General features: G+C 38.5%; 1 protein-coding gene across 1 annotated transcript in view; it reads left to right on the top strand.

Annotated features, from left to right (window-relative positions):
* The first annotated feature begins 4,871 nt into the window (after positions 1-4,871).
* atf6 (activating transcription factor 6) overlaps positions 4,872-20,679 on the top strand; it is a 30,623-nt gene continuing 14,815 nt past the window's right edge. The window contains exons 1-12 of the mRNA XM_067514347.1: positions 4,872-5,111; positions 5,736-5,812; positions 6,110-6,188; positions 7,550-7,647; positions 8,343-8,466; positions 8,732-8,935; positions 10,287-10,456; positions 16,732-16,917; positions 17,124-17,215; positions 18,416-18,565; positions 19,855-19,950; positions 20,036-20,138. Of these exons, the coding sequence (XP_067370448.1) occupies positions 5,015-5,111; positions 5,736-5,812; positions 6,110-6,188; positions 7,550-7,647; positions 8,343-8,466; positions 8,732-8,935; positions 10,287-10,456; positions 16,732-16,917; positions 17,124-17,215; positions 18,416-18,565; positions 19,855-19,950; positions 20,036-20,138 (1,476 nt within the window). The 5' untranslated portion in view covers positions 4,872-5,014. The remainder of the gene's footprint in view (positions 5,112-5,735; positions 5,813-6,109; positions 6,189-7,549; positions 7,648-8,342; positions 8,467-8,731; positions 8,936-10,286; positions 10,457-16,731; positions 16,918-17,123; positions 17,216-18,415; positions 18,566-19,854; positions 19,951-20,035; positions 20,139-20,679) is intronic.

Genomic DNA, 20,679 nt, shown 5'->3' with positions numbered 1-20,679 from the left:
GGACACAAAAGATGAAATGTAGCTCGAACCGCCTTTTGCAAAAGGGTTTTTCTCTTTGCTTAGGAGAAGCTTGCTCTCCACCTCTCTCCCTCCTTTTCACTGCTCGATTAGTGGTTCACAAATACAGTCTTCTCTCTTGCGTACATGTGTGGAAAGTAGTTAATGCATGTCAAAATACTTCAAGTGTTTCCTAATAACACCAGAGCATAATTGCAATCATGGAGAAATTAAACAAGTATCGACACATTATTTCAACATCTTCAGTGAGAAATGTATTCTGTGTCTGTTCCTCTGCAGCAGAAAGTATCAAAGCCTGATAGAAAACACACACAGATGACACCGAACAGATCTCTGCAAAAATAAATTTGTTTGGTGGTAAATACAAATTAAAAACAAAATGCCACATAAACAACACAATTTACCCTTTCTTCCCCCTTTTTTCTTTCTAATTACAGCTACATCACCAGCATGCAACCTTTTTGTCTTTGGTCATTTGTTGAATTTTATTCAACAAATTGTCTTTAACATTACATTTGTAATAAGATAACTCACTAAAATTGCCTTTCCAAAGAGGCCAATAAATAAATAAAACATTTTTATTATACAGGACAGTTTTATGTTCAGTTTAGTGTTATGATGCTATTCTTACTCATTTGTAGTGCTTTAAAAATGTGTTATTGTGGTTTCTACTCAATGTCCCACAAAACAGTTCCAGACTCAATTTTTTTTTCCTTTTCAGTTTTTGTTTAAAGAGGAGTTTAGTGAGCAAAAGCAGGTTTTAGTACTGGTAATTTGATAATTGAGGATGACGGTGTGCTGTTTTATCTCTTTGTTTCTCTTTTCAGGTAAAATTTTATCATGTTTAGCCATCTTGACTACAGATAAAAGGAGTCAAAGAGCACCGCACCCACAGGGGAGATGTGCATTCTATTTTGCGAGGAAACACAGTTTCACAATCCCAAAGGAACTGACACAGAAAGACAAACTTAAAAATGTCAATTTGTCGTCCAATTATAAAAATCTATTACTGATCTTGCTACAAGAGATAAAGTGTTACATATTTTACAGGTTACACTATATTAGTTTGTGTCTAATAAACTGAAAGGTATACAGCAGAACATTGTGAACAATAACCTTCATATTTTAGATAGTGGAATACATGGATGGTATTACAACAATACTCCATACAGAGTCCAAAGTAACTGCAATAATTTAAGTGCGGGAGTCATTATTTTTCACGAAAAATGTTGCTGTCTATTTAACATCTATGAGACTATCTGCACCTTTACAAAAAATAGAACAAAATAACAGGAACACATCTGACCCTTTCTTCAAACATGATAACTACCCTCTATACCTAGAAACCCAGTCACATGCTTATGTTGGGTTCAAAACTGGGTAATCTTCCCTTGTTCTAAGTGATTTGATATCTGAAACAAATAGCTTGTATGTATGTAAAGTTAGCTGACTGAAATAAACAAGTCTATCTTCTATAATTACAAAGCTGGGATTTTAATTATGTAAATCAAAATGATATTTTGAAGACAATTGACAAATCATACGAGAGACAATCATCATGCGACAGACATAAAACAAGAGAGGTATTGTAGCAGCTTCTACAGAAAGACCAATGTGAACAAAGCCCCTAATCCATTTTACACAAATGTTCTGTTAAACCGTTCGGCCAACATATCAGGTTAACTTGTTAATCTGCTGTGGGTGTCTGGGTCTGAAGGGCTTTACACACAATCAATATGATGATCCCTGAATGTCCATAGACTAAAGACACCATACATGCCATTAATTCTGTACATCAGTCAGACACCCTTGTGTTATAATTATCATTAGAACAAATGATGAGGGGCAGATATATTATATTTGTTAAGTTCTGTCTGAGTGTTTGACACTTTGAGGTAAAGTGACTCCAACAATGTGGTTTAGTAAATGGCAATGCTTCCATTATTTGATTATGTTATAGGTACCGATGGCAGATGGTTGATCTCTATGTTCCTTGCCATGCTGTAATAAGTTAAGACAGACTGAGACTTGTTCTTTCAAAATGTAGCTGAACTATTCCAGCAGGGTATCAACCAGACCACCTCCGGTTAATCTCACTACGACCTGAAATGTCCATGAAGGATTAAGACCAGTGCACACCTGCTACAGATTTTTAGCACACAATGTCACTTATTACCGGGACCGTGCCATTAAAACCCACTAACAAAACCTAACAATCTGAGCTGGTTCATTCTATGCACACAAACAGACATGTGAGTTATATAAAAACCCACATTTGAATGCAACATGAAGTTAATTTTAACTGATTTTGTGCAAATGTGTAATATGTCATGACTTGTGCACAGTGCATAATGTGTAGGAGATAAACTGTATAATTATTAATAAGAGTGGTTAAAAACCGTATATACCTAAACCACAATATAGGTGCATTTGTATGATTAAAATGCTTCATGTGCTGATTTGGCCAGTTATGAGGTACGGCAAGATCACCAATCACCTCCCAAAATATTTTTTTATGTTTGCTGCAACCTGACACACACACAAAAAAACAAGCTGCTTTGTTAACTGTTATACAAACTTACTCAAATTTAAAGGATCGTTGCACCAATTTAATGTCTGAAAGCGTTGTGAACACAAATTCACAAAATAGATGCAGGATAGCCCCAGATGGATTTTATCTTACAGCTCCTATAATGCACCTTCATGAGATCTATCATGGTTACTTTTTTCTTTTACTATAATACAAATGTTTTTATTTATGTCTATGCATTTACCTTTACATTTAGTCATTTAGCAGATGCTTGTATCCAAAGCTACTTTCAAGAGAGGTAGAAAGCAAGAAAAAAAAATCTAAGTCAAGGGGAAAACATCAAAGTAAAGTACTATGAGAAAAGTGTTTACGTTTCATGAGATGTGCAAGTGCAAGAAAGAACAGATAGGAAGTTGTTGTTTATTTGTTTATTTTCTTTTTTTAGTTGAATAGATTAAAGTGCATTGGAAGATGCGAGGAGTTGTTTTCAGCAGTTTTTTGAATATTGAGAGTGAGTTGGCTGAGCGTGCAGAGTTTAGTAGCTCGTTCCACCATCGTGGGATCATTGCGCCTAAAGGTTTTGCTTGGTGTCTTCTGTGCAGTGCTGGGAACACCGGACATCGTTCATTGGCAGACCGCAGCGGACGGCAAGGATTGTAGACCTAAATGAGGTAGTTGAGGAATGCAGGAGCTGTTGAGGTGATCACCCTGTGGGTGCGAGATAGAGCTTTGAACCTGATGCGAGCAGCTACAGGAAGCCAGTGTAGAAATCTGAAAAGTGGTGTGACATGAGTCCTTTTTGGCTGTTTAAAAAGAAGGCATGCTGCCGCATTTTGGGTCATCTCGGTGATGAGACAGTGGAGTTGTATTGTGGAAAGGAAAAGAAGAGCTGTGTGTCATTAGCATATTTGTGTCATTAGCCATGCCAAAATGGTTGCATAAAGCTCTTCATGAAGCTCTGTAGCTAAACAGCCCAATGTTTACTTATTAGAGAACTCATGGAACAACATCTGTCCAACTGACTTTAAATAGGCTTAGAGGAATTCAACACAGGATGCTTGCCCTCCCTGCTGTGACATTAAAGTACAATTTACACTAGAAGTAACACATCAGCATTACATTAGCCCAATGAAACCACCCAGTTTGTCCACTTTAACTTTAACCACTGAAATGATACTAGAGTATCTTCACCAGGCGGCCTTAAATCTATCAACCAGTATTTTAAATGTGACATTTATAAGAGGCTTACATAAAAAACAAGCAAACAAGTATAGAGTAGACTCAGTTTTGGTTCCTTCTGAACAGATATAGCCTAAATCATGAAACAGATAGACAGATATTATTCTTTCCCTTCTCATGATGGTGTAACACCAGTTCACACTTTGATTTATGTGACTGACAACCAACTGTCACATGACTGATATGACTGCCATGCAGTCTTAATGGTTTAATGACTTAGTGACATGAGGGTGTGAGTTTAAATGGCTGGATCCTCAAAAATGCCAGAACAACCGATGAAGACCCCGGAGAGAGTGTCGAAATCTTCCTGAATTTAAACATGGATTGAAGTGCTGTGTCATTCCTTTAATGAATAGAATAGAAGCTTGATTGTCATCACTGAATTAAATACACCTGTACAATCTAATATAATCCAAAACAGCATGCCATGAATTCTACTTTTGTCACTCTATTTAAAATGAATGAGGGGGTCTAAACCCCCCCATTAGAACCACCTCTACTTATAGTGCACTGTAGTATAATAATACCACCACAATAATAAACACAAGAGAAAAACAGAGAAATTATAACATTGTAAATGTTAGTAACACATGCATATTTGTTATCTTTTCGGTAAATAAACAGTTACAACTCGAGGTCAGCTTACTATTTTGCAGCCATGGAGACTGATATGTTGACAGGTGAGCTCAGTGATGACTGTAAATTTACAACACTTTTAAGAATTGTGTTCTGTTACCACAGCACCGAAGTGCACTTTTGATCTTGGAAACAAAATAGATTTGTAGTCCTTTCTCCCGTGCATAATAATAACCTAATGGCGCTTTAGTAAGATGAGCTCTAATGAAGTAAATAAAATATCTACCACTAAATGAGAATTAGACCTTTATATCAACCATATATCAATACTTCTCGGTTCTGTCAGTCAGTGCAATCCTGTCAATCCGGTCAACTTTTTATAGCGCACAAACACATTTCTTACCGTGCTGCAGAGCCTACGGTATTATCCCGCCGCCCTGCGGTCTGGTTGGGTAGCACCAGCTGTACAAGGCTCCAAATGCGCTTCCTCAGACATGTCCCTCGGTGGCACCCGTAGAATAGCAATAAAGGCAGACGTGTATCTGCGTCAAACGGGAAGTTTCTGACAGTTGCTATATGAACAGTCTAACGAACCATTGTTTAATTGAAAGCTGTTACAGTGGGACAATTTACTAATGAATTCAAAAGAGGATGTCAACGGACTTAATGTTAGACTTGGAAAATCAACCATATCCAGTGATGGATAGTGAAACAGGCATCGTCTCCATCGACCAGGGAGAAGAGTGGGGTAAGCGTCAATTCACTACACTTTCTAGAAAGACCTAAGTTACACGGTGAGGCAGAGGAAGTTATAACTAGTTGATAACTAATAGTGGAAGTAACAGGTTAAAATGTGCCGCTGCCGTTTCAAAAACACTCGTACATAGCGCAACATTACGTTTGATGTGGATGTGGTGTATGTGTTTCCGTTCGGCTAAAATCTTAGCATCAGTTAGCATTAGCTAACCATGACAATTGGTGTTGTGATGATGTAACCTTCACGTAATCTCTCAGCACCATCCATGCTTAACACAGTCTTTCATCACTTGTAAGAATAAATAAATGATATGAAAGTTTAGCCTGACCGCTTAATTGTGCTCCAGTTTTTGAACGTGTGTTTATTTAGTTGTTGTGTATTAGTTTTATGAATTGTCTATATTTTTTTGTATGTCGTTTTCTGTTAGTAGCAAACTACTAAATTAGACACTTAGTACTCATACAGTACAAAAAATCCACTGCTTTATGACTGTTTGGTTACAGTACCTTAGTTTGCAGTGTCTTTTCTTATTTTCCAGCTTATGTTCAAAACCAGTTTATGTTGACTCCTGAAACAAGTTTGACTCAAAAGTGTGCCGTGGGCATTTCCTTACAGATATAAGCCTGTTCGATGAGCTGGACAACCTGGGAGATGCAGATGAGCTGCTTGAGGCCCTGGAGAGTGCTGGCTATGTGAGTAACTCGTGAACTCAGAAGTGGTGATGTAGATGCAAAATGTCATGCAATGGCAATAATGGGAACTTTTAGAGGCAGTTTGACAGCTTCTTTAATGTTTTCTGCCAAATTATATGACATTTTTACACTTGGCAGAAAACTAAAAGCCTACTACTATTTTATCTACTTTGAAAAATGATTAAAGTAGCTACATGGCCATTGCTTAAATTGTTCACAAACTGATCAGACATCAATGTTTGTTTGCACGTTGCATCCAAATGAGATCCATTGGTGAAACAGTGTTTGATTTTTCAGGCCAGTGAATGTCCCGACCTGGACTTTGATATCAGCATACCTCAGTGGGATGGAGTGGACATAAGCAGCACCTGCAAAGGTACAGTGGTGCATACTGACAGTCTACAGTCAACAGAAATAAAAGGGAAACCTTGAGATCAACAAAAAAATGACTGAATGGTATAGAAAAATAGCTGAATTTTGATTTAACATGCCATTTGTTTCTATATTATTCAGTGCAAACAAGCTATAAATGATTTGAAGATATAACATACAGTGAACTATAACTCTAAACTAGGTTAAATTAACTCAGTGTTCTGATCCAACATCATTTGAAGTAATGGTTGTACACACTTCAGCCACAGATGAATGTGCATTGATACCTGGCTCAATTGCCCTAAGTAGCATATCAAACAGAGCATTGGGTTGGGATGTAGAAGGCCACAGGTTCGAATGCCGGTCCCAGGACCGGATAAAAAATGGGAGGGTTGCGACAGGAAGGGCGTCTGGTGTAAAAACTCATGCCAAATCAATGTGTGGAACACGTTACGCTGTGGTGACCCCTGAAGGTACAAGCCGAAAGCTGTTGATTTGTCAAACACAACCCGATGGGGCTTTTTTGAATGCTAGAGGACACTGGTGGTGTTACTTTGTGTGGTGGCTTTAACACAACACCTGTTCCTGCTGTGCATCCTCTCATTTAAAACCAAAATATATTTTAACGACCAACGTGACTTTACTTTTTGGCTTTGACACTAGTTTGGACTCTTGCTCGACATTGCATATTGCTTCTGCTAACGCCATTTTCATTTAGATTAGCAGCACTACAGTGCAACTAGTTTGTCTTAACCTTTCTTTATCAACTCTCACTTACTTCCTCCGCAGGCTGGAGAGGGCAGATCTGCATGTAACTCAAAATATTGGAGCAGTAACAAATATTTTAATTACATGTTCTGTGTTTAATTACAATGTTCTGTGAAATTACAAAAATGATTTATAAGTGAATAATCTTTTTGCCCTACTGTTCTCCATCTTTTACATGTTTATAAGGTGCAACCGATATTTGCTGCTTTCATAGTGATATTCACTATTGAGAAAATGAAGTCTTCTTACTAAAGATTTTAGAATTTAGGATATTTTAGGATATTAAGATTTGTATAATTTTTACCCAACAGTATATTTCTTGAATATGGGAAAATATGAGTTAAAAGAAAGCATTTGTTTCTTTAACACAGTTGCTCAATGATAGAAATGCAAAGACAGCAGGTGCAACTTAGTAATTAGGTGTGTATAGATAGGACACAGTGGTTTCGGCCTAAGAAATATAAAATGATATGCAGAATATTTAAAGAAAAGTAGTGCTGTCATCATGTGTAGCATCTCACTGGAATAGTAAATTACATCTTCCTATGCTGATGAGCCTACATATGACACATTTGTCTGTGTCCTTCCTGCATCCAGATGGTGAGGTGAGTGTGGACTCTCTGTCACCTGCCCACACTCTGAGCTCTGTCCCCTCTCCTTCCTCTGTGGAAGCCCTGTCCCCATACTCCTTACAAGTAAGTTGCTGCCTTAAGCGCTTTGTCCTTGCCGGTTTGACTTGTATTTCCAATGCAAATTTTATTGTTGTTATTGGTTGTGAGTATTTACATATGCACCCATCTCAGTGCACAGTTGGAATAAACCTTCATCCAGATGGTGTCTACACATTGACAGCTGATTTTTACTTTTGGATGGAGACACACACATCTACACTTGAGACACTTAATAACAAAAGCCTTAAACACCTTGTCAAACTGATAATTTGATGTCTGTCTGATCTGTGCCCTGCACCCTCGTTAAATAAGAGGTGCTGACAACTTCAACCAAATTAGCATAATTTAGCGGGCAGATGTTTTCACAGTTTGTCAAAACAAGGTTAAGGGTTACATCTTTGTCTGGCAGCAACACAGTATGCCTATATTTGTCTGATAACTGAATCACCCTGATTGAAGCCAAGGACACATTTGTGTACTACAGTCATATTTTATTTGATAAAGTACAGATATGAGTGTATTAGTGGCTTAAAGAAAAAGTATTGACCAGCAACCAATAAAAAAATAAAAAATAAAATACATTTTAAGAAGTAGTTATTTCAGGTGCATTTTTAGAGTCACTGTACCATTACATAGTGCTTTCCCAAATTTTGTTTACATCTTATAAAAAGCTAATTTGCATAGATTGAAGATCAAGTCTTTTCTGTTTCTTCATTCAGGATGAGGCTCTGTCTCCTCAGTCACAGCCCTCTCCCATTTCAGTCTGCTCAGACTCCAGTGGCTTTTCTGAACTCCCTCTACTGCCTAAGAAAGCTCCTAAGAGGACCAGCCAGGCCACACGAGGTGAGGCAGCTCCCACCACCACACATCTACTTTTTCAGCCGTCATCTATGTCTGAACTCTTTGTTTAAAAACCAGAGGAAACTGCAACACAGTATGGATTTTCACAAATCTGGGAATATGATCAATAATGGAATAGTTTCTCATCAGAAAAGAATGGGAGTATTTGTAAACAAAACACATGTCTTTAACCTCACCTGAGCTCAGCCATTCCTTGTATTTTGTTTCTTATCTCACTCCTTCCACATCCCCTGACACACACACACAGCCAAACCAGCTCAGCCAGTCAAGAGGCCAGTTCAGATCGGACCGAAGTTTTCCATTCAGCCAAAACCGCTGATAACAGCTGTGCCGTTGGCTCCGGCAGCAGCTCCCCTGCAAGCCAAGACAATCATCATCCAGCCCCTGCAGACTACTGTTCTGCCTGTGGTCAAACCATCTCCAGTCAACATCCAACCAGCACCCCCTCCAGGTCAGAACTCACACTGAAACACTTTGAGACATAGAGACATCACATGTACTGCATGAAACCAATGTGCTGGCTGTGCATGAGTTTAAGAGTATTTAATAATTTTATTTAAATTTGGAGAATTCACTTTGTTAGTAATGTTTTTTTGGTCTGAATTATGTACTAGACTTCACTCAAACAATAGTTGTTATTGATTTGTGTGTCCTGGACACCAGAGGGTGCTTTAACCTTAGTTTTCGCTCATCAGTGATCTTCAATGTCTAGTTTTTTGTTTTATGTTCGGATATAGTGAAACAGACATTAACATGTTTACTTTCTAAGCCAATTATGTCTCAATGTGGGATACCTTTGAGACAAATCAACTTTTGGAATTACCCACATGCAAACGAAAGCTTATTTATAGGCTGCTGTGTGTTTCATGGATTAAAGTCACTATTGCTGTTGTTCTGAGGCTAAGCCTGCCTGGCTAACCAATAAGATGAAATTCAACTCTGCTCTTTTTTTTACAGTTCTCATTTATTTAAGATGTTCTCCTTATCATTCACAGCTTATGTGTAAGATACAAATCTGTGGGATGATCAAAGAAATAAAATACATTTATTGATCGGTTGACATTTTGTACTGTTTGACATGGGCAGTCATGTTTTTCCATAGAACAAACCACCTGACAGGTGTTCCCAAGGCGCTTAATTACTTATTACTTTCATCATCATGAATGCTTCCTACAGATGGTTAGCATGGGCAAAAGACAGAGTGTTGGCATCACCCAAATTCATTACTAGGACTGGCAAACATTTTCACACTATTAGCACTGACAGGTTGTTTACTATTAGAGGTGAAGGTGGCTGGGGCGACTTGAAGAAGGCTTCCTGGCACATACTTATTGCGGGGGTGGGCTAAATTATAGACATCTACATACCAGTACATTTATAAACATGGACAGTATTGTGTGTTTTTGGTGTTACCACACATTGCATTCTTTCAAATAAGGATCAATTTCAAATGCTGACATGTGCGCATTTATTTAGGTTCATGCACATAAAACTGCAACTCAGTTAGGAATGTGAAAGTTTAAGGTGGTCAAGATGGTAGGCCTCTTCTCCAGAAACGTGGGGGTGGATTCAAGAAGCTGTATATTACCATCTAAGATAGACTGATAATTCTTTTAACTTTAAAAGCTTAAAATTAGCTTGACTGTTTTAGTTATAGATGGCCACAGAATTGTAGAATAAGAATATGCACACAAACTGACACACATAATTACAGACAGTGTTAATTATACAGTTTTAAATGTGATTATAGTATGGCTAATACCTGTAATTTGAAAACGCCTAATGGTGTGTCCCTTTCTCAGGTTGTCCTATAGTGCTGTCTCAGCCAAGTCAGGTTCTACAGATCCAGACACCACAGGCCATCACCAGCAATGTGGTCAGCATGGCAACACTCAGCCAGGACAGGTCTGTCCCTGTTTCTGCTTCTCCAGTGGTCTCAATCACCCTTCGAACGCCTTCTTCCGATGATGATGTGAGTCCGGACCACACGCTTGTGATTTATGTCATATATTTGAAGCTCTTTTAATGCTTTTCATTAGGTCATCTTGTTGTGCCATTATGGCAAAATTAGCACATTCAGCTGCTTATCTTTCTGTGTTCATGCTCTTCTGCCAGATTCTTGAAATTGGGTTAAAATTGGCATCTAGAAATTGGCACTTATGAGCCAAGTGTGAGTGGGGCATTTGTCAAGATCGACAACTTTTGGCTTGTCCCTTAAGGGGTCGCCACAGCGGACCGTGTTCCGCACGTTGATTTGATGTGAGTTTTCACACTGGATACCCTACCATTTTTACTGGGTACTGGACCGATACCAAGGTGGCCCTAGGTGGCTGGGATGGGCCACACTTTTTGGGGTGGGATTCAAACCTGCGGCCTTCTGCATCTCCACCCAATGCTCTATCACTGACCTAGCTGGGCCCCGAATGGGTTATTTATAGTGATGTATTTTCTTTTGTAGAATAAAACATGAAAATATATTGACCTTGTGTTACCACAGACAATATTTCAAACATTTACCCAAAAACCCATTCAAAAAACAAACCGACAAAAAAAACAAACATAGACTTCAGAACAAAAGAACCAGAAGTGGGTGTTTAGGCTAATTTCTTGGGCACTCTATTGCTCTAAGTGGACATCTGATTGCACAAGCAAAATGTCAACCACAGTATTTGACAAAGATATAAACTTTGTATACAACACAAGAACACGCTATTCTACAGGGTCTTAAATAGAAACGCATCTCTCCCCTCTCTCTTTTTACATTTTTTTTCTCATGTAATCTCTAGGATATTTACCTCATAAGCTCCTCTGAACTTCATACCCTTTAATTTGCTATCCAAGAATGTGGCCAAGCATTTTATTAAGACAAAGTGTCTTCACAGGGGTAAACAGTGCATGATAAGGAATTGTGCTTGTGTGTGCGGACTTGCATGTGTGCACTTACATGCAGCCTCTTGCTTATGAGCTTACATGCTCTTGCCCACTATGTAACTATGATGTTTTGGTAGACATGTTCAATCTTGGACTACATCCTGCCCTCTCATATCTTACCCTTCATTTGATGATTATGTTAATTTCTGAACTCATTAACTTTAATTTCTGAGTGTTTAAGTAATGTTTATAGCTTTATTAATTTTCCCACATTGAAGGAAAATTTTTTACACTGTATAGATCGTGACTGTCTGACCAATTACAGATTTCTGGAGTTGCAGTAATAACTAACAGGAATGATTATTTATTTTAGGTAAAAAATAAATTCAGTCAAAGCATTTTTATTCATCCATCCCTTATCTGTAACCGCTTATCCTGTTTAGAGTCAAGGGGAAGCTAGAGCCTGTCCTAGTTGTCATAGGGGGAGAGGAGGGGTACACCCTGGACAGGTTGCAAATCTCAGGCCAACACAGAGAGACATACAAAGACAGACAATCATTCACACTCACATTGACACCTGCAGGCAACCTTAGAGTTACTAATTAACCTAACATGCTTCTCTTTGGACTGTGGGAGGAAACTGGAGTACCCAGAAGATACCCACGCAAGAAAGGTCATGGGTGCCCGGGGATGCAATCACACAACCTTCTAGCTGTGAGGCGGCAGCATTAACCACTCCACCACTGTGCTGCTCAAGTTTTATTCAGTATTCAAAAACACATTTTCTTAGAGATAAGTAACAGAAAATATCAGCATGTCCAACTTTTGGACATGCAAATTGATGTTTTTTTAAATTATTTTAGAAGAGAGGTGTCCACTTGTCAATTCGTTTTTGATCATATAAATTGTTTTAAAATGATGCTGTTGGATTTTAAAAATCCATCAATAACCGTGACTTTCATTAAGCAATAAACAATCCGCAGATGTCTAAACAAATCATTGGCCTCTGTTTTGTTTATACCTACAGGGTTTTATTGGAAAGCTAGGCATGTTATGTAATTGCAGTTCAAACGGTGTGACTGGTGTCACAGAAGGACAGAACCCTCGTGAATGACAGAGGGTTGATTCTTTTCTGTGATGCAGTCAGGGGTGATGTAAGGACAGCTGCAATGAACAGATTACACACACACAAATGCAGTCTCCTGATATTCTGTATTTCTCCTCCACACTAAGACAGTTTATAACGTTCAGTAATTTTTAGAATCTTCTGTTAACTGCAGCAGGGACTGTGCCAGGCATTTCAAAATTAAAAAGAGAACTCAATTATAGTAGATTTTGTTTAAGTTACAAACTTGTGGTATCTCAGTTAAAAGCACTGGTCTTATTTTAGGAAGGAGAATAATGTTCTTTTGAAGACCTGAGGCTAATGTATTGGCCTACATTTCTCAGTCTCTCTCCTTGTTAAAAAAATATTTTTTAAAGAATATGCAAATGGCTCTTTGTCTGCATTGTCAGCCTCCACTGCACAGCCAGGAAGCTGCTGTACCTTTCTGGTACATCAGTGTTTTTTCAGGCTTTGGGCTCCAGCCCAACAGTTCCTCATGACTTGATTTGTTGGACCTTGAGTTGAGGAACATGTTCTTACTCTGGCTTCTTGGTTCTAAATCACACTAGTCTTGCAGTGAAGCTGCAAAATGAATCATTGGACATATGAGTAGCATTTCTAACAATGGAGACCCATATGTGCCACTTAGTGAAATTATTTGGTGACACTGGGACACAGAAAAATAATCCAATTTCCAGCGATTATCATCTTTTATAGTAATCAGTGTGTCGCCTTGATGGGTCATAAATGTGAAAAACATTTGTCATAACCAACTGTTGACTTCTGTTTATAAAAATTGTCAACAAGGATGCTTTTACTGATTTTGAACTTGCTTCTTTTGATTGTAGTTTGGGTAGTACATGTACATAAATGCCATTAAACTTCCCATTGACTTCCATATATCAAAATATCTCTCTTCTGACATCACTTGAAAGGAACCTTCAGTACAGATTATGTCATCTCGTTGCTCATACTATGGTGTTTGTAATCATGTTAATCCGGTTTTTCCAGAGCTCCCTCACATGACATAATTTGAACTGCTAATGATGGAAAAACTCAGTTTTTCAACTAGAAGCAGATAAATATTTTAATATAGGGAAGTCAGAGGGAAGTATAAAAAAATTGATTTACATTTACACCCTAAACTAAAGCTATAGAAAGCAAATTAATAACTGGTGACTGCGCCCTTTAAAAAATGCAAGAAGAGTCGGTCCAGTTATCATGGATATAGTCAAGATTGCAGAAGCATTTTTCATGCCAGACCTCCATAGCAACGTCCAGTAATTTCAGGCACAGATTCCAAAACAAATATGCCTCTCAGGCATTTGTAAAGCCAATCAAGTCGATAAAGTTTACAATATGCGATTAAAGAGCAGAAAACTATAAACATTAATTGTGAAGAGGGAAATTAAGCTGGGGTTTTGAAGTTGTTACGTCAATGTAAATTTTAAAATAAGCAAGTGGAAGAATAAAATTGACAAACAAATAAAATGCTTACAAGACTAAACCTGGATGTTTTTGTATCCTCTGTGCAACTGTTTAATGCAAGATTGTGCTAGTTTTGCTAAACCATGGCTACTCTAGCCACAAGTGAATGCGTTACAATGCTTAATGGTAAAATGTAATTTAAAAGTAGCACAAGTACTGTAGGGAAGAACAACTTGCCTGACTGTATTAAAGTGAGTTAGGCTGTATTTTAAAGCTTATGAATCCAACGTCTTCTAAAAATGTCTCATTTTAGTCTCACTTTAAATGGACTTTAAGGAGTTGTTAATATGGGGCAATGACAAGCACTTTAGCTATGTCATACTGGGCACATATTTATGCTAGTGTCTGGACCCTCTGCAGCTGTGTTCACTTTATAATCTCACTGTTGTTTGGCAACATCACAGTGGTGAACATGGTTAGCTGGTGATTGTGTAAAATGCCTGTTAAAGATGGCAAACTTGTGCCAGGTGGTGCTGCATTTTGAAACTGCAGTATTTATCTGAGTGCATGTTACTGTTCGTGTTGTTTACATTGCTGTATTTTGTCCTTCAGTTAGCTTATATAAGCCTGGTTGTTTAACGTCTGCTAACGATTACATGCTTCAGACAGGTGTTACGCCGGACGAAGAATCTTGCGACAGCTGTAAACAGCCATCAGGGAGTGGGGCCCCACAACGTAATGGGCTCCTTTACAGCCAGCGATTTAGCTGTGTGTGTCCGTGTGTGCGTGCACATAGGCTGAAATACAGTCAATCCTGATATTGGTGGCTTCAACAAATCCTTCCATTGGTAAAATGGTGGGCTCATTGAAGGGGACCCCTGCAAAGCATGCTGTGGATAGAAAGGGGATTGCTACCTTTAACATTGAAGATGCTGTTTTCATGGCTTTAATTTTAATTTGCACCAGTGTTTTTCTACATTGGAGGGTTGAGTTGAGTTAAGGTAAAAAATAATTACCTGTGGTATTTACTTAACAGCTACACAATTTGCTTAAAAAATCACAAATATGTAAAAGATATCATGTTGTTCAGGATTCTTGATGTTTTACATCCAGTGATTTGTACAAATAGCCATATGATATGTTTGAAGCTTCCTGGATTTTTTATTTCTTTCAATTATATATATAATTATATATATCTCAAAGTGGTTGCAAAATGTCTAATACTATAGGTAAAATAATTTAAATGTATATTGCTATATAAATTGTATATTGTAATGTATAAGGTATGGCTGACAGGTAGATGGTTTTATTTTTAAGTGTATCTATTACAAGTGTGAAAATTTTAAATTGTTGCAGGAAATTGTTGAGCAGGGATTTTCCCTTTCAGCAGCATTCTGCAGAATAATCACCTAACAACCACCACTGCTCACTACACTAACAGCTGACTGAATCTGGCAACGGTACAATTCTGCAAGAGCAGTTGGGGGTATTCTGTGTGCACTTAAGTAGTCCTTCTCCCTGTCATCTTTGCTCACAGACACTTAAACTAACTACCTGAACTAATGTAAGGGTTGGCCTCGTACCTATTTAAATGAGGTTTGTTGAAAACTGCAATTCTGCCATTTTTTTGCTCCCTGCCCCACATTTTCCTCCTTAGCTTCTCTGTGGTACCAATGTGAAGTTCCCTTACTCACCACCCCCTGGTAACTGCTTACTTGCAGAGTTCCCAGGCTTGAGCTAGTGGCACGGTTCCCAGATCTGGGCTGGGAGACTGAGGGGTTTCTCAGGAGACAGAGCACAAATACAGGGATCCAAATAACTTAATAATCAGTGGGACTATTAGGCCTAGAGTCTAAGAGGCTTACTCCAGGGAGGATGTTTTTGTTTGAGGAAGGGGTACATTGGGACTGGGTGGACAATAAGGGTGTTGGGCTAATCACAGCAATGGGTTGTGTTCATTTGGTGTAGGTCATGTTAAAATATGTGCTGTTTGGGTTGGCATGCATGACAGAAATTTCTCAGTTCACTGAACTTGTTTGGAAGAAATCCCATAGCTTATGGCTTCTTGAAACAAACAGTATGACTATAAACTACTTAATTTACTAAAATTCTGTTTTCATTTTGTCATTATGGGTAGAGTGTCAATTAATGAGAAAAAATAACTGTTCAACCATAGTATCAGGCTATCAACATTTTAAAAAGTGAAGGGATTGTGAATGCTATAAATATTCAGGGCTATAAAATGTGTAGAGTCCCAGTGTTTGTCTAAAGTGAACCCATTCCTTTTGAAAAGAGTGGCACACTCTGTAAACACAGACCTCTTCTTCACTAATAGAACAGAGGTACATCAAGAGACATTGATAGTATAAGTATTTTCAGACTGAAGCTTAATCTTATGCATTTAAGGGCTCTTTGGTGTTTTTTTTGGTGCAGCTGGTTTTCACCTGGTGAGAATAACAAAGTCATGTTAAACAAAATGGCTTGTATCGCTTTTATGTAGAGTTATTTGTTTCACTCATTTACTTTCTCAGTCTTTCCTACCTATGTCCAAGACACTTGATTGGGTGGTTTCACAGAGACAGACTGCCCATATGAATTTAAAGCAATTTTTAACTGAATGCCATAAGTAATATGTCATAATAGTGAGAGGAACCCGCTCTATGATCAACAACCCCAACAGTTGGCCCAGACAGTCAGGCACTTTATCGCATTTACATAATAACTGTCCTCCTTCCTCTCTGGATGGGTGTTGAACAGATGAGGTTAAAATCAAAACATAAGTAATAACCTATGACTAATTTTCTATTTGTGTCTTTGCTGTCTGTCTCACTTTCTAACTCCAGTCAAAAATGTCCCAGAGGCAGCAGCGCATGATAAAGAACCGCGAGTCAGCATCCCTGTCTCGAAAAAAGAAAAAAGAATATCTGCTCTCACTGGAAGCTCGCCTAAAAGTGGCGTTGTCTGAGAATGAGGCACTGAAGAGTGAGAATGGCAGCCTCAAGAGACAGCTGGAGGGCCTGCTTAGTGAGGTGAGAGTCTAGAGGACATTTAGCACCACTATTCGCTATACAGCCTAGACTTCCTCATAGATAAAGATGACTGTGCACTGCACCACTGAACAGTGACAAAAAGTGAAAACGTCATTGCAAAATTCAGGGGAAGATGTGCATGAATTATATTTGTAATATGTAAATTGTATCATGGAGTAATATGCTTCCTTCTGTTTTTTCTGCAGAACACAGTACTAAAAGGAACAGCGCCTAAGAGGAGAGCTGTGTGTCTCATGGTGGTCTTGGTGTTTCTTATGATTAATATTGGACCAATGAGGTGAGCATATCACAGTGACTGACTGTGTACTTTCAATTGCCCATTATAATAAGTTAACTGGGTGTCCAATGGCTGAAAGAAAAAACAATGAACTGGTGGCTTCTGACGAAGATACAGTAATATTACTGGTGACTGCAATATATTGTGAATGCACAAGGATTTGATTACTGTAGGAAAACAAATGGGAAGCCCCATGACTCACTGTGGGGGGAAGCAAAGTTTATTGAAACAGTGCAGAACATTTCCCAATATGCTATTTTTCCTGAAAAACCTTTCTTTACCAGTGTGATGCTGGGAATAAAACTGACAAAATAATAGCTCATCCATTCAGTATTGCTCTTGTGTTGTGTTGTAGCCAGAGTTCATAGAACTGTATGACTAAAGATTGAAAAACCCTCAAAGCTATTTGCTGGGCTGGGGTACGTAAACATATTTGAAGCTATGAAAGAAGTATAATGCACTGCATATATTCTTATTTCTGCTTGTAATATTAACAATCGTGACAAATTAATATGTTATGTAAAACTACTCCAGGGAAAAGGAGCTGATTTCCACCCAGCTAACAGATGGGAGGATTGTGTAATTCGACAAACAAACACAAACAGTTCACCTCCAACTATAATGACAGACTCTCTGTTCTCATGTCATAAAAATGTTGTTTTCTCCAGGGTATAAGGATGCAAGAATCTACTTCTTGGACATGTTGGCTTTGAGAATATGTGAGCACTGTTTGCTGGGAATGTGCTTTTTAGATTGTTCTCTAGAGCTTAAACATCTTAAACGGCTTAAAGTTTCTTGGGACCCCTGAATGAATTTGCATTTTTGTTACTTAAGCATAATTTACAGTAGCTAAATGCTGTGTGTTACAGCACCTGTGCACGTATTTGTGTATTTTGTGTTCAGGCTCTCCTTCAGAGTGTTAAAAATATGTCTGGTTTTGAGGTCAGATCCCTTTAAAAGGAAAACGCCACTCAATAATACCGTTAAAAGAACCAGTGTGTATTTTTGCTTGTGTATGTGCCTCGGTGTGTTTTGGGTTGTACAGTCTAGATCAGAGTTCAGATTTGTGCACAGTATGTGGGCTACATGGAATTCAGTGGTCATTCCAGTCCAGTAGGAAGTTTTTTTTTTTTTTTTGCACTTTGTTTCCTCCATCTCAATTGTTCTGATTTTCATCTTACCTGTCTTCTGTTTCACCAGTCTGTTTCAGGGTGGCCCAGACTCCAAACTCGAAGTTGTTTCCATGCAACACAATGGCAGACATCTTTTGGGTTTCTCTCCAGAGACAGAAACTGAGGTACTGATGGACTCTGAGCCCCTCGACAAAGGCCCCTCCAAGTTGGCCGACAGGTAATGAGCTCTAACCGTACAACGTCTTTCACAACACTGTATATACCTACTATGTCAGCAGACCAGGATGCACCTGTGCCTGAGCTCAGTCCTGACTGATACAGCTCATTACAGCATGTGTAAATGTGTGCACCAGCTAATTACCAACCCTGTTCAAATGTCTGTCTTACAAATGTCTCCAGGCCCCACGCTAGTTGGCCAGCAGTTGTACATTGAGCAACAAACTGGGAAATTAGGGTCAGGCCTTGTTTGATTTCTGTTTATTTTCCTGGTAACAGTTTATTTTTCTTAAGGGCTATATATTTTTCTTTCTTTTTTAAATACCCCAGAGGTTGAGCAATCTCATCTGTAAATTACCTTAAAAACAATTTTTGTTTGGTATATTATCTACATGTCCTCAAAATTATGCAAGTTGGTCAGAATATCTGATGTCTGCATGACATTGGCAGTCTGTGTTGTGTCCAATCTCTGTGTAGGGTATGACTCGTGCTAATGTAAACCATTCGTCTGTAGTATCAGGTTTCCTGGCAGCATTAAACCAGTGCAGACAGGAAGGAACACATTAGCATTTACAAAAGGGTTGACAGCACCAAATGCAGCAAAGACGAGGATGATGGGGGAGCTATGCAACCTAAACTTGGTGTTCCACTGAGACGCTGTGTGCATTAAGGTTAATGCTGGCCCTTTCGTTAGACTTACGATCAAGCTTCTATAGACTCGCATCTTGTGTTATGGAACCATTTCCATGACATTTAGAAACAGTAACGCAAGGAGTTGGTGGCATGTTAGCTCAGCTCAGAGAGGCCTCGAGGAGGGATTACATCATTGGCAGTTGTTTCTCTTAACAAGGTCCCTGCAGGTGGGCACTGACTGTGACCATTCTACATCAGCACCTCAAGTAATAATAATCATTCACTCACAAAGAGGTATTACAATTGCAATTAAAGTCATAGTAACATCTGAGAACAAAAGTCATGTGGCAGGCTGCTAACAAATGATGTATGTAAACCCACCAAATGAAAATAACCATTGGGTTTGTTTTCTTTGTTTTTTTTGTTTTTTTTTGTTAGGGTGCATCTGTTTGCTTCTCATTACCAAATTCAATACATTTTCAGAGGGCAAACAGCTATGTAGGTTCACTGTTTTCATTCAGAGCATATTCTCAACATGTGGAGGAAATTATTTACCACATTGCCCCTGGATTGCTATCTATGATCTGAGAAGTCTTGTAAATGTATCACTTTCTTCTTTGTTTAATAGTTTCTGTCTGTTTACTTGCTCTGCTTTAGTTCTGAGGATAAAGCCCTGATGGTGGTAAAAGGTTCCATTTACCTCAGACCACCACCTCCCTGCCAGCCTCCTGTTAACAGGACTAAATGCATAGAGTAAGTTATGGACTCTTTAATGCCTTTTATTTATTGGAACCATTAATATCAGTTTTTATCTAAAATTAAAAACCTTAAATGGCAGGTTGGCCCATGAATTGAGGGGTTGGGTCCACCGCCATGAAGTGCAACAGACCAAATCCAGACGCACGAGTAACAGCAACCACAAACCCACCAGGACCTTTCTGGTACGTCAAACTGTTGTGGAAATGTATCTAATAGTGAGTGCAAAAATATGTTTTATAATAAATTTTACAAGCTTAACTTCACTTATATTTTTGTGATATTTTACTTTCAGTCTAAGCAGTTTTTTTGGCAAAAGCCTGTTTCACCACTATTTCACCCCTCCTTACACCTTTCCTTTTTCTGCCTCTCTTTTCTCTTTATTGGGCTGAGTTTAATCCGGCAGCCCTGAGAAAGTAAACACAACACTTCAAGGGAAGCTGTAGGATTAGTGCCCCCTGCTCCTTTTTTTTTCCATCTTTTTTTTCAAAATCTGTCACAGTAAGTCTAATCTACCAAGTGCTGCCCTGTTAGTACATACCTATACTTCATTTTAAACGGTACATATGTGTGTTAATTAAAAGCACTTTACAATGTGGCTGCTCATTCACCCATTTACACATGCTCACCTGACCCACCAGGAGCACCTAGAGGTTCAAGGTCTTTCCAATAGATACTTTAACACATAATCCCGGAGGAGTTCTACTATAAATAGAAAAGTTGATG

This window comes from Channa argus, chromosome 8, assembly GCF_033026475.1.
Source record: "Channa argus isolate prfri chromosome 8, Channa argus male v1.0, whole genome shotgun sequence".
NCBI classification, from domain to species: Eukaryota; Metazoa; Chordata; class Actinopteri; order Anabantiformes; family Channidae; genus Channa; species Channa argus.
This window is presented reverse-complemented; position numbering and strand designations above follow the sequence as displayed.